At 41.6% G+C, this 15,460-nt stretch overlaps 1 protein-coding gene across 1 annotated transcript; it reads right to left on the bottom strand.

Moving 5' to 3' along the window:
- Positions 1-1,923: 1,923 nt before the first annotated feature.
- On the bottom strand, positions 1,924-13,289 carry nell3 (NELL (neural EGFL like) family member 3). The gene is made up of 5 exons (XM_071328786.1): positions 12,962-13,289; positions 8,289-8,404; positions 7,379-8,058; positions 4,827-5,462; positions 1,924-4,663 (listed from the first exon to the last, which is right to left on the bottom strand). The coding sequence occupies exons 3-5, from the start codon at positions 8,037-8,039 to the stop codon at positions 3,126-3,128; spliced, it is 2,835 nt and encodes a 944-aa protein (XP_071184887.1). The 5' UTR covers positions 8,040-8,058; positions 8,289-8,404; positions 12,962-13,289; the 3' UTR covers positions 1,924-3,125.
- Positions 13,290-15,460: the final 2,171 nt, after the last annotated feature.

Below are 15,460 nucleotides of genomic sequence, written 5' to 3'. Positions count from 1 at the left end.
ATCCAATCCAAACAGACACTTTCAACTTGTTCTTCTAATGGATAATGCTCATCCAGTACAGTATGTCTGCTGGTTTTGAGTAAATGATTATGGATATACTCTATTTACAGTGAGTCATCACAAATGCACAAAATGTGTTTTTCCCACTTTACTCTCTTTTCAAAGTGATGCTATGTAATGATGTTGTGTGTGACATCACATCCTCTCAAAATATTTTTGGGGTTAGACATCAACATTGGGCCTAAATTCTTTTTTAATAAAGAAGAAACTACCATATTTAACAGTATACAACACGAAGATACAGACAGCCAATCCATGTCAGGCTAACCTCCTGTAGCTATTGTATTTTTTTGGTGGCTTGTGGCCTCAGAGGAAAAGAGCCCACATGGCTTACATTGACTGCAGACAAGAGGAATGACTTGCTTTCACATCCACTTTTGATTAGACTCCTGCTCTGGGTTTGTCCTTTTTAAGGCCTCCATCTTGACACTCCCCCACCTTCGTAAAAAATATTTTGTAAGCTGTAGAAATGCAATTATAAATATCTACATTAGTTTTTGCCACATTTATTCTATTACAGACACCTACCTTCGTGCGTACTTTTAAATTATATTATGTGAGCTAAAAAATATATATAAAACATTTCCTTAAAGTATAATTTTGTGAAAGTACTAATGTTTCTGTCCCCACTGCAAGAACAAAAAAGATATGCCTTCAAAGCCTCTCATTGGCAAATTCATAGCATCAGAAATCCAGGGTTAATATACATCAGTGGATAAGCCATAAGAGGGTAAATAAACTAACTGCATATACAGTATATGCTTTGTGGTGGTGAATGATGTCTCTTTTGTAGGCCTCTCAAACACCACTGGATAAGTTTACAGTGATTCAGGTTTCATAGCACCTTAACGGTCCATCTTTTAAATGATACTGGACTGTCTTTTTATGAATTAAAACTGACTGTCACACACACGTGATTTGTGTCAAACATTTGAGTGTTAAGTATGAGAAATGTAAAAGAAACACATGGTTCACATTAAAAAGTGAAAATTCAGTTTTACTACTTCTGTCTTAACGGTCCATGGTTAATAATGCACACTATTGTTTTGCTCTAGACACATGCACAACGTACGTACACGTACACATAAACACCCACATACACGCAGATGCACATAGACATCTTCTCTCTTCTCATTTTCCCTCTCTCTCCCTCTTTCTCACACACACATACAGCTCTGTCTCTCTGCTGGCTTTGATATTTCCCCTCATGCACTGCGGGTCCCATTTGATCTACAACATGAGAAATCTGAAGCGGCGCTCCATCTCAAACACCTGTTTTCAATTCAGACTGCAGACAGAAACATTTTATTATTTCTCACAATGAGTTTTCGTTCCGATTCAGCCACTATTAGTCATGTTTGGAGAGGGATAGTTTACCTGTGAGTTAAATATGATAGATTAATTCTAAAATGATTCAAGACCAATAATTAGTACAATTATATGATTTATTTTCTGCAATTTGGACACCTTGCTCAAAAAGTTGATTTCAAATAGGTTCAATATGTTTGGGACTCCATGACATGAGTAATGTCTGACTGTTTAGTTTTCTATTTAAACTGTGGAAAATACTGGGTATTTCATGTATGATGGTTGTCAGGATGGTGGAGTCAGTTTTAAAGCTGTCATGGTTGAAAAGACTGAAGAATTAGGCTCATATCATGTGATGCAGTCACATGGTGGAGGTGAGACTGTGTGCATTCATTCAAATTTTTACCAAAGCCTCTATATCAGGACATACATTTTCTACATGAATGACATCTCAATCAATCTCATCTCATCCCAAATATTCCACCTAGATGCTGACCTCTTCATCACTTTTTGGTACATACCATTTTTTTTAAAGCAAGAGGGAGAATCAACATCTTACAAAATATTTGTGAATTTTATTTGGCTTTGAAAAAAAGAATACACTCATTGTTGTTCTACAATACATGTGAAGTTAAACAAATCACCAGGCATTGCATAGCGAAGTGAAAATAAAGCCGAAGTATTTCAGTGACCGACCGCTTTGCTTCGCTGCCAAATCGCTGAAACACTTCATTGTGTCTAATTGTTTGGGGGACAGAACACGCACAAAGGCAATTAAGAATGCTATGCATAGGCAGCACTTCCACAGGGCCAAGAGTATTGAGGCTAAAGCATAACATACATTATGTAGTTAACAGTTAACATATTGTTGCTACGTAAAACCTGATTTGTGTGAACTATCAAATGTAAAAATTATAATAATCTGAGGATAAACTTTCCCTACACCATTTATATAAGTAAATGTAATGTATACTACACTTATACTGTAGTTCCATGGTCACATAAATATTTGTAACATAATTCTATTGTTTGACATACATGTATCCTAGAAGTACAGTATTGACACAACTGTGATTGTTTGTTTGTTTTATCAAAAGAGATTGAAGTACAATTCTGGTTATGAAGTAAGGTATTGTTTCCAATAGTATATCGACACAAATTTTTTCCAATTTTACACTACTATTATTTTAAGTGACATAAAATTCAGAATAAGTTATTGAAAATATGAAATAAAAATAACCGCTTGGTGAAAGTTAAATATAATACATTTAAAAATATTTAAATGCTCTTTTATCAAAATACTCTGCAATACACACGCATAGAAAGGCAACATTTCATATTCATGTGCAGGAAATTGATGGAATAAGATATAGCATAATAAAAAGCATAACAAACATTATAAACACACACACACACACACACACATCATTCAGCTTACTCCATACAAAATAATTGGTCACTGCTCAACCAGCCGAAGTACTTCGAGCAAAATCAGTACTTGTCATCCAAAAATAATCAATGAATCAACAAAGTATCAGACATAAGATACAAACAACATTAACATGACAAAAATGTTAACATTAGACAAAACACAACCTTCCATTTCAAAAAATCTCCTCTACCTTGGAAGCACCTGTGAAGTTAAGTGAGGTTCCAAATTTGCTCTGTAATTTGAAATTGTGCGAAACCGTATTTTTTTCTAAAACGTGTTGACAAAATGTGACAGAGTCAACAACAAAAAAGTTCCTATTTTTGGATCACAACGCCACCCAGAGGATGGATATGTTAGTGCCTCCCTTGTGGGTGATCTGGTTAACACGACCACGTACGCAGTCCAGTGTCACATAGATGGCTGTACCGTTCTGGACCTGGAAGGAGGCCCTCAGGCCCACGTTGGCCCACTCGCTGCCCTCGGGCATGTGCCCAGACATCTGCTGGGCCACGGGTGTAGCCTGTCCACCCTCCCCGCTGCCCCCCTGCCGGTGCAGGGTGAGCTTCACCACGTTACACGAATGGATCAGCTTCAGGTTGAGGGCCACGTTAGCTGTCCCATCCCCCCGGAAGACAAAGTTCTTTTGGGCGTTGGGTTCCCCAGAACGGGCCAAGCGCACTTGGTCTGATTCTGGGCTGACCTGCTGGAAGAGGAGGGCTTTGTTGCGGACGACTCCAGAGGGAAGGCCTGTCCTTGACACTGTGGCAGTCAGAGCAGAGGAGACAGCTGAAGGGATCCAGATAAGGCTCAGTATACTGATCCCAGTACTGTCTCCAAAGTAGCGGATATTACACTGGGATGGGGATAGGATCTCGAAACTAAGCGAGTGCCCACTATCCACCCTGACAGCCCCAGAAAGGGTGATGGATGTGTCCCTGTAGTTGACGCCAGACTTGAATGCCTGCATCAATTCCTGGTTGGTCCCATTGCGGTTGGCGTAGGCCACCAGAGAGAAGCCCTCTCGGATGCAGGTGTGGCCCATGGAGTACAGCGCTTGCTGTAGGACAAATTTCACCACGCCACTCTCTGTGAAGCGCACCCCGCGGCTGTCATGGGTCAACCCCACCATGTAAGGGTCAGAGACGGAGGTGATGCGGAAGGTTGGACGGTAGTTGGTCTGGTAGTGGGCCGACATTGACATCTGTGCTGTCATGGCCACGGCTCCAGTATCGTGGGACAGCCAGAGCATGCTGAAGGAAGGCCCGTTGAGTTCGTAGACTTGAAGGTCCTTACTCTGGTTGCAATGCTGGTTGGGACTCTTCAGGAACAGTGTCAGCATGTGGTTGGGCTCGACCTCTGCGCTGCCACTAACGCTAACTCCCTGGAAGTACTTCCCGTCTGGCTGCTCAATGCGGACCCCACTGAGGTCGTGGCCCTCCTCCTCTTGACTGCTGTTGAGCCGCATGCCCACCTGGAGGAAGTTCCTGCAATTGTGCTTTAGGGCAAAGTTATGGTCCAGCCACATCAAGCCGTGCTGCTGGAAGGATAGCCGGCCGGCATGGTTGGATAGCAAGTCGCTGGCTTCTTTGCTTTGGACATTGAGCTGGAGGCCAGGGAAGATGTGGCTGCCAGGGGCCCTGGCTGGGGGCAAGGTCACGGTGGCGCCCCAGGACTGGGACATCAGGTTGTCTGTGAAGGGTCCACAGACAGAATCCCTGGTGGCTGTACAGGGGATGGCAATGGGTTCTCCATTGCAGTCAGAACAAGCCTGGCACTCCGGAAGCTCCTGGTTGTAGAAGTAGTCATGGCCACATACTCCAGCAGCAGCCTCCCTTTCCGACATGCCCAGGCACCTGAACCCTCCTGCTCAGCATCAAACAACGACAAAGAGATGGGAGAAGGAGATCAGAAATATGAGCATGTGTCAAATTGCTTGATACTCTTAGTTGACTATTCAGTAAAAGGACTTCTGGAACCAGGATGGATATCATGTCTAATTACAAATTAGAAATGTTGTAAGCCTTACCTGGAGTGTTGAGGCACTTCACTCCCTGTTCACATAGGTTTGGTAATTCAAGGCATTCGTCTCTGTCCTGGCATATTCTGTCTGCATTGGGAGAGCACTGGGAGACCAGGAAGAAACCAGGTGGGCACATGGTACACTTCTCACACTGCGGCGGCTCCCTCTGGAAGTCACAGTAATCCTCCGGTCCACACGGGGCGCCACACCCCAGCAGGGGGTGCGGAAGGTGGGCTTCCCCGACCACATCCATCAACTTAGCATCTACATCCATGTGCATGTCCTTGCGAACGGCATAGGACTTCTGCAGGTGGCTCCGAGCCTGGCTCTGGAGGCCTGCCAGGTGGCTCTCGAAGTAGCTCTGGAGCTCCCCTTGGAGGCCTTGGAAGGACACCTGTTTGACGGTGTCAGAGAGCAGGCCGTACTGTGCCTTGACCACGTCCATCTGCTCGTACATGCGCCGCTGCTGCTCCAGGATCTCCCGCTGCTGGGCCAACAGTGCCCCCTGCTGTTCGGCTAGCTTTTGCTGCAGGTCGCGGATGATCGTCTGCTGAGCCTGAAGGGCCTCTACCAGCTTCTCCTGCCCCTTAGCCAGTTGGAGGTGTAAGATGAGGGCATCCTCTGAAGGCACCTCGTTCTCCCCTGTGAGATGGAATAGGGCAGGGTTTAAAAAGTGTGGAGTAGTCAGAGATAGGATGTGGAACTATGTATAGCTAGCTATTAAACTGGAATCAAGTACTAATAATGTGCTCCTGTAATCTAAGATGATTAGACTTCAAAACAGTTCAGCAAATCATTACTGAAATGGTGGTTAATACTAAGTTAAATTATGATAATACAGTACATCACTTTTTGAGATGAAATACTTTTTAAAACATTTGTTAAACTATTTTGGCACAAAATCTAAAAGTCCAACATCAAGTAATGGAAGTTTCCTAGGCAGGCTTTTTATAGACATCAAAGCATTCTAAGTTTTCTTGACTGCCAGACATTTTTCTAGTTCAATTGGACTGCAGTCAATGCATGCATCATCTTGGGTCTCAAACACAAGAAGATGGTAGCAATGATGCCTAATGTTGCGTGTTTAAATGAATCCCAAATAAATTAAAAGTAATTAAAGGAATATTATGTGATTTCCATTTCGCCATGTCATTTCTAAACAAAAATCTATGTAGCCTACCGGACAATAAATCGCTATCAAAACCGCTTGTTCTGGAATGAGACTACTTTGGTTATTTTGCATATGCATTGTGTAAAGGGGTTCCAAATTACGCACACATCCACGGAGTTCAATCTGGCACGAGTTGGAACCCCTTTACACACTATGTATCTTCCCTCATCTGTCAATTACGTTTTTCTTAATAGATAGCCTACACTGTAAAGGTGTTATGTGGATTTGACAGTAGATTACAGGCAGCTCGTGGCAAGTAAAATTCTGTATTTCATATTACAGTACACCTAATGCAATATAAATACGGCATCAAAGCAAGTACTGTGTAATTACACAAAGTACAATACCATAAAATGTACTGTATTATACTGTAAAAAAAAGGTCAATGAATGGATGAATTAAATTCATTGAGAGAGGGTTTTTTAAGGGATTGGTGCAAGCATGTTGGCTGCTAGGTAAAGTGTTTACGTATTACAGCATATTAATTAATATTTGGGTATTTATATCACTTGCACTTCTAGAGGTCTTACCAAAGGCTTCCAAACTGGCATCGACTACAGGGCAAAACAGTAGTGATGTTACGTTTAATGCTGGAGCTCCGAGGCATGCGTTGAAATCGCGAAGCAGTGTGCCGATGGCTGTATCACTTTATCAGAAGCATGTGATCAATGTTGTCTGAAGCTTTGCTGAACAACCACCTGATTGGTTTGGTATTTATTTGGCAGAAGACAAAGGCTACGCTACGCTCACACTATGGGACATCATCTATAATAATTTGGCAGCTCTAAATTATTTTGACCAGCAGGTGCCACTAGTGTACACTGTGTTGATCACAGCCTTGAATAATGAACTTATTTTCAACACAATTGGATGGAAAATCTTAATGCTTCAGGAAGCTTTGTACTCCCATCACTACAAAACAGACCAAAAGGACATGGTAAAGGTTTAATACTTGCTGCCCATCCAAATTGATGGGGCACTATAACCACATAGTACAGCATTCTCACTTGAGGGTGCAACAAATATAGCCTATTACAAGCCCAACCCTCAAAATATGATAATGAACCAAAAATAACAATACCATGCACCCACTAGTGGTCAAACGGTTATTAGTGCACCAAAGATATGGTATGGTATTGTATTCTGTGGGGTGGAATGACAGTACCATACAAAATACAGCAATGTTTTGCCATGACCACAATATTTTCCCACAATGCACCATAATTTACAGTATGGTGCAGTAAAATGTTTCAGAGTATTTGACTGTTTATAATACACAAAATGACCATATAATTTACAGTTTTCCGTTACTGTGTAGTATTTGAATGCATTATAACACTAATAATAATATATTTCATATACAATTGATGTGTGGGTATATACTAACCTGGTTTAATGTCACATGTGAGCTGCACTCCCAAAGGCGCACTGCCAAGTTCAGATGCAGGATATCCAAACTCTGGAAATTCTCCCAGAAACTGAGCAGCTCTGTCCGGCATATGGACAGGGGAAGGCTGGCTGGAAGCTGCGGCATCATCAGCCAGACAGCCTTCTCCCACACAATCCTTTGGACGGGGCTTCGGCCGTATCCTTAGTGGTAATTTACATTCGATCCCTTTACAGTCTCTGGTGTCGTTAAAAGCCTGGAGCTGTTTCTGAGGAGTAACGCAATCCGCTCCAGTACATCCTGAACCGAAAACTTCATACGTTTGCATCCTTGCGCTTTCCCTAGCGCTGTCACTGTGCCTACCGCGCTGTGGTTGAACAACATACGTGTCTGTGGTGTCTCCTCTTGACTGAGAGCTGTGGTACACATGATGCTGGCTGTGGACTGTCTGTCCCGATCTGCCCTGTGTTGTTGGATTATATTGCCGCGGTGGTCTGGATGATCTACCCCCCAGGCAGTGGGCTCCGACGCAGGGTCTGGGATCCCCAGTCTCGCCACCGTGGCAGTGCGTCCCCCGGCATATCTCTGCGACACCTCTTACTGTGTCATGTAGTGATAACGAGTACACCAATAACAACAGCACTGTTCTGGACAATGCCATTTTGCATTTGTTTATCTACCTGGAGAAAATGAAAACGATTTCAACTTCAGCATCTTTTCGCTCTTATGACACCAGTGCGCAAACATGTCACATTTTGGATAGATATGCTTATTTGATTAAATTAGATTTGGTTTAGGCTGGTTTCCCCCATATGTATTTTCTTGTTTAACTATAACAGTTAAAGTAGGCTACCTGAAATCCAGATATGACAAAGTAAACTCCAACAGACAAAACAATAGGGAACATTACCTGTGGCTCTGGTATTTGGTGTGGATGCTCTTTTTGAACGTCGTCAATAAGATAAGAAAACAATTTGAAACGTGCGTCGCTCCCCTCACTTCATGTCTGACCCACTCTGAAGGCTTCTGGAATAGAATGCTAGTATGTGACATTCCAAAGACTTAATTAGCATCTGGTTTCCCCAGCCGCAAATTAACCCTTCCCCTTCCTATTCTTCCTTCCTATCGGAACACACTAAAAACAAATGGTTCTATATAGTGCCATATACGGGTTATTGGGCTTGTAAGAATAGCGGAATCCTTTCTGGTACTTTACACTCTTCAAATCAAATCAAATCCAGCTTCATTATATAGCACATTTCAGACATGGAATGCAACGCAATGTGCTTTACAGAAAGAAAAACAACAACAAAAAACATTGACAATAAAAACTGAAATATTTACTACACAACAAACATAAATGGATATAAAACAAAAGAATAACGCAAACTGAATGAAGGAAAAACTAAGCTTAAAAGGTGTGTTTCAAGATCTCTTTGAAATATGTCCACAGTTTCTGCCCCCCTCAGGTTCTCTAGAAGGCTATTCCAGGGGCATAATAACTAAAGGCTGTCTCTCCTTGCCTCTTGGTTCTAGGCTTTGGGATAGTTAAAAGTGCAGTGCCAGAGGAACCTACTGGGTACATAACTTAAAAGCATGTGTATTGGGGTGCACAATCGTGGATTGATTTAAAAACTAATAGAAGCATCTTTAAATGAATTCTAAAACTCAGGCAGCCGGTTGAGAGACATTAAAACCGGTGTAATATGTGCTCTCCTTCTGGTCTCGGTCAGTACCCGTGCTGCAGCATTCTGTATGTTTTGCAGTTGACCAATGGCTTTCTTGGGGAACCAGACAGGAGAGCATTACAGTAATCAAGCCTGCTTGTAATAAAAGCATGGATGAGTCTCTCTGTATCAGCCTAAGAGAGAATTAGTGGTGACTCGAGGAAACCTGGAGATCCTCAAGGAACCATTGCTAGTCAATGGTTCATATTTGCACCTTTAGTTAGTTGAGGGGTTTTTGAGGAACCTTTTAATGGTTCAATGTAGCAATGGGTTCTTGGAGGAACCCTGGAGTGGAGGCGTGGCTTAGTAGGGGTGTGGCTTTAAGATATATATTTTTTGGGCAACCTGTTAGAGTAAAAATCAATGCTGTTCATCTGTTCAGTTGTATTGTTTACCAATGAGACGTAGTGCTCTTTTAATGGACTTAGGCTTTTTTTTGTCTTGTTCAGTTAAAATAATTAATCTTTTGACTCATTTTGTTAATTTGAGTCAGTAATCCAAAGGACACACAGGACCCCCTATCGGCCAACGATGGACTGAAATCTTGAAAGAGTCATGATTCTACGAGCTTCTCGTTCCCATGTTGTTCACCATAGGGGGCTTTTTGGAGCTGTCCTTTGTGACTGGGGCTTGTTGTGCTTTAAACAACGTACATTTGTTGATTGCTAGGCATATAAATATGATTATTTCTTGATACATTTGAAACAAATCAAATGGTATTTGTCACATGCGCCGAATACAACAGATATCACATGCGCCGAATACAACATTACAGTGAAATGCTTACTTATAAGCCCCTAAGTAAAAAATAGATAAGTAAAAAATATAAAATAAAAGTAACAAATAATTTAACAGCAGCAGTAAAATAACAATTGCGAGGCTATATACCAGGGGTACCGGTACAGAGTCAATGTGCGGGAGCACCGGTTCGTCAAGGTAATTGAGGTAATATGTACAGTTGAAGTCGGAAGTTAACATACACCTTAAAAAGTGGTGATACAAATACTTTTAAACTCAGTTTTTTCACAATTCCTGACACTTAATCCTAGTAAAAATCCCCTGTTTTAGGTCAGTTAGGATCACCACTTTATTTTAAGAATGTGAAATTTCATAATAATAGTAGAGAGAATGATTTATTTCAGCTTTTTTTTCATCACATTCCCAGTGGGTCAGAAGTTTACATACACTCAATTAGTATTTGGTAGCATTGCCTTTAAATTGTTTAACTTGGGTCAAACGTTTCAGGTAGACTTCCACAAGCTTCCCACAATAAGTTGGGTGAATTTTGGCCCATTCCTCCCGACAGAGCTTGTGTAACTGAGTCAAGTTTGTAGGCCTCCTTGCTCGCACACGCTTTTTCAGTTTTGCCCACAAATTTTCAATAGGATTGAGGTCAGGGCTTTGTGATGGCCACTCCAATACCTTGACTTTCTTGTCCTTAAGCCATTTTGCCACAACTTTGGAAGTATGCTTGGGGTCATTGTCCATTTGGAAGACCTATTTGCGACCAAGCTTTAACCTCCTGACTGATGTCTTGAGATGTTGCTTCAATATATCCACATAATTTTACTGCCTCATGATGCCATCTATTTTGTGAAGTACACCAGTCCCTCCTGCAGCAAAGCACCCCCACAACATGATGCTGCCACCCCCGTGCTTCACGGTTGGGATGGTGTTCTTCGGCTTGCAAGGCACCCCCTTTTTCCTCCAAACATAACAGTGGTCATTATGGCCAAACAGTTCTATTTTTGTATCATCAGACCAGAGGACGTTTCTCAAAAAAGTGCAATCTTTGTCCCCATGTGCAGTTGCAAACCGTAGTCTGGCTTTTTAATGGCGGTCTTGGAGCAGTGGCTTCTTCCTTGCTGAGCGGCCTTTCAGGTTATGTCAATATAGGACTCGTTTTACTGTGGATATAGATACTTTTGTACCTGTTTCCTCCAGCATCTTCACAAGGTCCTTTTCGCCCCAAAGTACGTTCATCTCTAGGACACTGAACGCGTCTCCTTCCTGAGCGGTGTGATGGTCATGGTGTTTATACTTGCATACTATTGTTTGTACAGATGAACGTGGTACCTTCAGGCGTTTGGAAATTGCTCCCAAGGATGAACCAGACTTGTGCTGGGTTTTTTTCTGAGATCTTGGCTCATTTCTTTTGATTTTGAAGGTAGGCCTTGAAATACATCCACAGGTACACCTCCAATTGACTCAAATGATGTCAATTAGACTATCAGAAGCTTCTAGAGCCATGACATCATTTTCTGGAATTTTCCAAGCTGTTGAAAGGCGCAGACAACATAGTGTATGTAAACTTCTGACCCACTGGAATTGTGATACAGTGAGTTGTAAGTGAAATAATCTGTCTGTAAACAATTGTTGGAAAAATTACTTGTGTCATGCACAAAGTAGATGTCCTAACCAACTTGCCAAAACTATAGTTTGATCACAAGAAATTTGTGGAGGGGTTAAAAAACGAGTTTTAATGACTCCAACCTAAGTGTATGTAAACTTCCGACTTCAACTGTATATATGTTTTTTTCTCACAATGTGGTGCAGATATTTTGTCTGCATTAGTTCTTCCTTCATTTGTTGATGAGTATTTTGACAGTTTTGGTGAAAACTGTTAATATTCAACTTCTGACTTCAACTGTACACGTAGGTAGAGTTAGTGACCGTGCATTGCTAATAAACAGAGAGGGCACTATGCATAAATATTGAAGGAACTTTTTAATTTGCAGTATACAAACTTAAGATGATGAACAGGAATGACATTTACGCTAACGGCTGACCAGAAATAACCATCTGAAAGCCACGCCTCCAATCTGATAGGCTGCCACCTGTACAATATATTATTTAAAAGTTTCACAATTGAAACCCTCCCATCACAAAAAGTTTCTGGTTTTAACCTTTACACAGGGGTTCTTCGAAGATCCTGTTCAGAGGTGTTCCTCAAGGAACCTTTTCAACTGGAAAGGTTCCGCGGGTGTGGCCGAACCATTACTTCTAGGAACATGAAGAGGTTCTAAATGGAACTTGTAAGGTTCTATAAAGAACCATTAAAAAGTATTTTCTAAAGCACCAAAAAAAGGGTTCCGCTATGGTTACATCCATTTTTGGGGCTATATAGAACCCTTTTTTATGGTTCTTGATAGAACCTTTAAGGAGAATGGTTCTATAAAGAAACTTTCTCAATCTCAAAGGTTCTTTGTAGAACCATACAGGGTGTTTTTTTCTGGTTTAATAGTCATATTGTTCAAATTTCTTAACCTTAGTTTCTTAACAAGTTGAATCATGTGTGCTAGCTTTGGAACGACTGGGTGGTCCATGAGGAAAGACTAGAGAACTACTGACTTAATTAATCGTCCTCAAGAGAGTAGATAAAATGGAATGACACTCTCACTCACAGTTCCACAAAAAGAGCTGTGAAAAAAACACGCCCCAAAAATATTCGATTGAACCTCCGCCCCTACATTTAAATGATCACAAATTTTTTAACTGCAAAGAACCATTGAAGGGCTCAAAGTGTTTTTTGGGTCAGTATGGTTCCACATTGAACCATCACCCTTCCCAAAGAACCTTTGAGGAACCATCATGTTTGAGTGTGAATAGCATCCTTTGATGTCACTTTTTATGGCGTGTCCTTTGCAGTGTAACGTATATTTCCAATGCCAACTTGCCAATAAAATATTATTGTCAACATTGATTTTGTTAAAAATAATGTACTAGCTATTATGCAAATATATAACGAAGAGGAAATTAAATGTCTGGGCCTTTACCAACATCAATTTATAGCCAAGGCTACTAAATCTTATTGCACAGTTCCATAAAAGCTGAAAGTATTTATAGAACAGCTTACCCTTTATTGACTGGCATGTCTCATTTGTCCTGAATTGACTCTCTGATGACATTGTCGTCAACAGTGTTGTCCGAGGTGTCAGTAGGTTTTTGCTCTGGACATCTTTATTGTTGAGACAGCTGTTGTCCTTCCAATGTCTGTCACGTCAAACTCACCAGGTGACTAGGGTAGTCTATCTTTTGTTGAAGAGACCTTTGGTGAAAGTCAGGAATGTGAAACGTTAATATTGGACTTTCTCCCAATCTCGTTAGTTAATTAGACTAGACTACAACTCTTGGGACTGGCTTGCATATCATGTAGTCATTAATATCTGATTTGAGTGAATATTTGAGACATTTTGTAGTACTGCCTAACAATTTTTTTTACATAACCTTTATTTAACTAGTGCCACTCGGGAGCACTAAAATAATGACATACAGCACACACAGCTGTAAATATCTATTATTTGAGTGTTGTTTGCTCTTTTGATTGCTAATGACACAGAAGCAGTCAAGCTCAGTGAGCCATTAAAATCTTGTTAGCATAGCTATTTTCCACATAAACTCAGCAAAAAAAAAAAGTCCCTTTTTCAGGACCGTGTCTTTCAAAGATAATTTGTAAAAATACAAATAACTTCACAGATCTTCATTGTAAAGGGGTTAAACACTGTTTCCCAAGCTTGTTCAATGAAACATAAACAATTAATGAACATGCACCTGTGGAACGGTCGACACTAACAGCTTACAGACGGTAGGCAATTAAGGACACAGTTATGAAAACTTAGGACACTAAATAGGCATTTCTACTGACTCTGAAAAACACCAAAAGAAAGATGCCCAGGGTCCCTGCTCATCTGTGTGAACGTGCCTTAGGCATGCTGCAAGGAGGCATGAGGACTGTCTGTAGATGTGGCTAGGGCAATAAATTGCAATGTCCGTACTGTGAGACGCCTAAGACAGTGCTACAGGGAGACAGGACGGACAGTTGATCGTCCTCGCAGTGGCAGACCACGTGTAACAACACCTGCACAGGATCGGTACATCCGAACATCATACCTACAGGGACACGCTGGCAACAACAACTGTCCAAGTTGTACCATCAGTGCTCAGACTGTCCGCAATAGGCTGAGAGAGGCTGGACTGAGGGCTTGTAGGCCTGTTGTAAGGCAGGTCCTCACCAGACATCACCGGCAACAACGTCACTGGAACAGACAGGACTGGCAAAAAGTGCTCTTCACTAACGAGTCACGGTTTTGTCTCACCAGAGGTGATGGTTGGATTTGCATTTATCGTCAAAGGAATGAGCGTTACACCGAGGCCTGTACTATGAAGCGGAATCGATTTTTTATTTATTAATTTTTTTTATTTCACCTTTATTTAACCAGGTAGGCTAGTTGAGAACAAGTTCTCATTTGCAACTGCGACCTGGCCAAGATAAAGCAAAGCAGTGTGACACAGACAACAACACAGAGTTACACATGGAGTAAACAATAAACAAGCCAATAACACAATAAACAAGTCAATGACACAGTAGAAAAAAGAAAGTCTATATACAGTGTGTGCAAAAGGCATGAGGAGGTAGGCAATAAATAGGCCATAGGAGCGAATAATTACAATTTAGCAGATTAACACTGGAGTGATAAATGAGCAGATGATGATGTGCAAGTAGAGATACTGGTGTGCAAAAGAGCAGAAAAGTAAATAAAATAAAAAGAGTTTGGGGATGAGGTAGGTAGATTGGGTGGGCTATTTACAGATGGACTATGTACAGATACGGCGATCGGTTAGCTGCTCAGATAGTTGATGTCCAAAGTTTGTGAGAGAAATAAAAGTCTCCAACTTCAGCGATTTTTGCAATTTGTTCCAGTCACTGGCAGCAGAGAACTGGAAGGAAAGGCGGCCAAATCAGGTGTTGGCTTTGGGGATGATCAGTGAGATATACCTGCTGGAACGTGTGCTACGGGTGGGTGTTGTTATCGTGACCAGTGAACTGAGATAAGGCGGAGCTTTACCTAGCATAGACTTATAGATGACCTGGAGCCAGTGGGTCTGGCGACGAATATGTAGCGAGGGCCAGCCGACTAGAGCATACAGGTCGCAGTGGTGGGTGGTATAAGGTGATTTGGTAACAAAATGGATGGCACTGTGATAGACTGTATCCAGTTTGCTGAGTAGAGTGTTGGAAGCTATTTTGTAGATGACATCGCCGAAGTCGAGGATCGGTAGGATAGTCAGTTTTACGAGGGTAAGTTTGGCGACGTGACTGAAGGAGGCTTTGTTGCGAAATAGAAAGCCGATTCTAGATTTGATTTTGGATTGGAGATGTTTAATATGAGTCTGGAAGGAGAGTTTACAGTCTAGCCAGACACCTAGGTATTTATAGTTGTCCACATATTCTAGGTCGGAACCGTCCAGGGTGGTGATGCTAGTCAGGCTGGCGGGTGCGGGCAGCGAACGGTTGAAAAGCATGCATTTGGTTTTACTAGCATTTAAGAGCAGTTGGAGGCCACGGAAGGAGTGT

Source organism: Salvelinus alpinus, chromosome 10 (genome assembly GCF_045679555.1).
Source record: "Salvelinus alpinus chromosome 10, SLU_Salpinus.1, whole genome shotgun sequence".
NCBI classification, from domain to species: domain Eukaryota; kingdom Metazoa; phylum Chordata; class Actinopteri; order Salmoniformes; family Salmonidae; genus Salvelinus; species Salvelinus alpinus.
The sequence above is the reverse complement of the archived record's forward strand: the minus strand, read 5'-3'. Positions and strand labels throughout refer to the sequence as shown.

Excerpts from the sequence above, each read along its gene's own strand:
- nell3 (XM_071328786.1), bottom strand. The coding sequence starts at position 8,039 with ATGGCATTGTCCAGAACAGTGCTGTTGTTATTGGTGTACTCGTTATCA. Across the intron at positions 5,463-7,378 it reads CACATGTGACATTAAACCAG|GGGAGAACGAGGTGCCTTCA; the intron begins GTTAGTATATAC and ends TCCATCTCACAG. Across the intron at positions 4,664-4,826 it reads GAAGTGCCTCAACACTCCAG|GAGGGTTCAGGTGCCTGGGC; the intron begins GTAAGGCTTACA and ends GATGCTGAGCAG.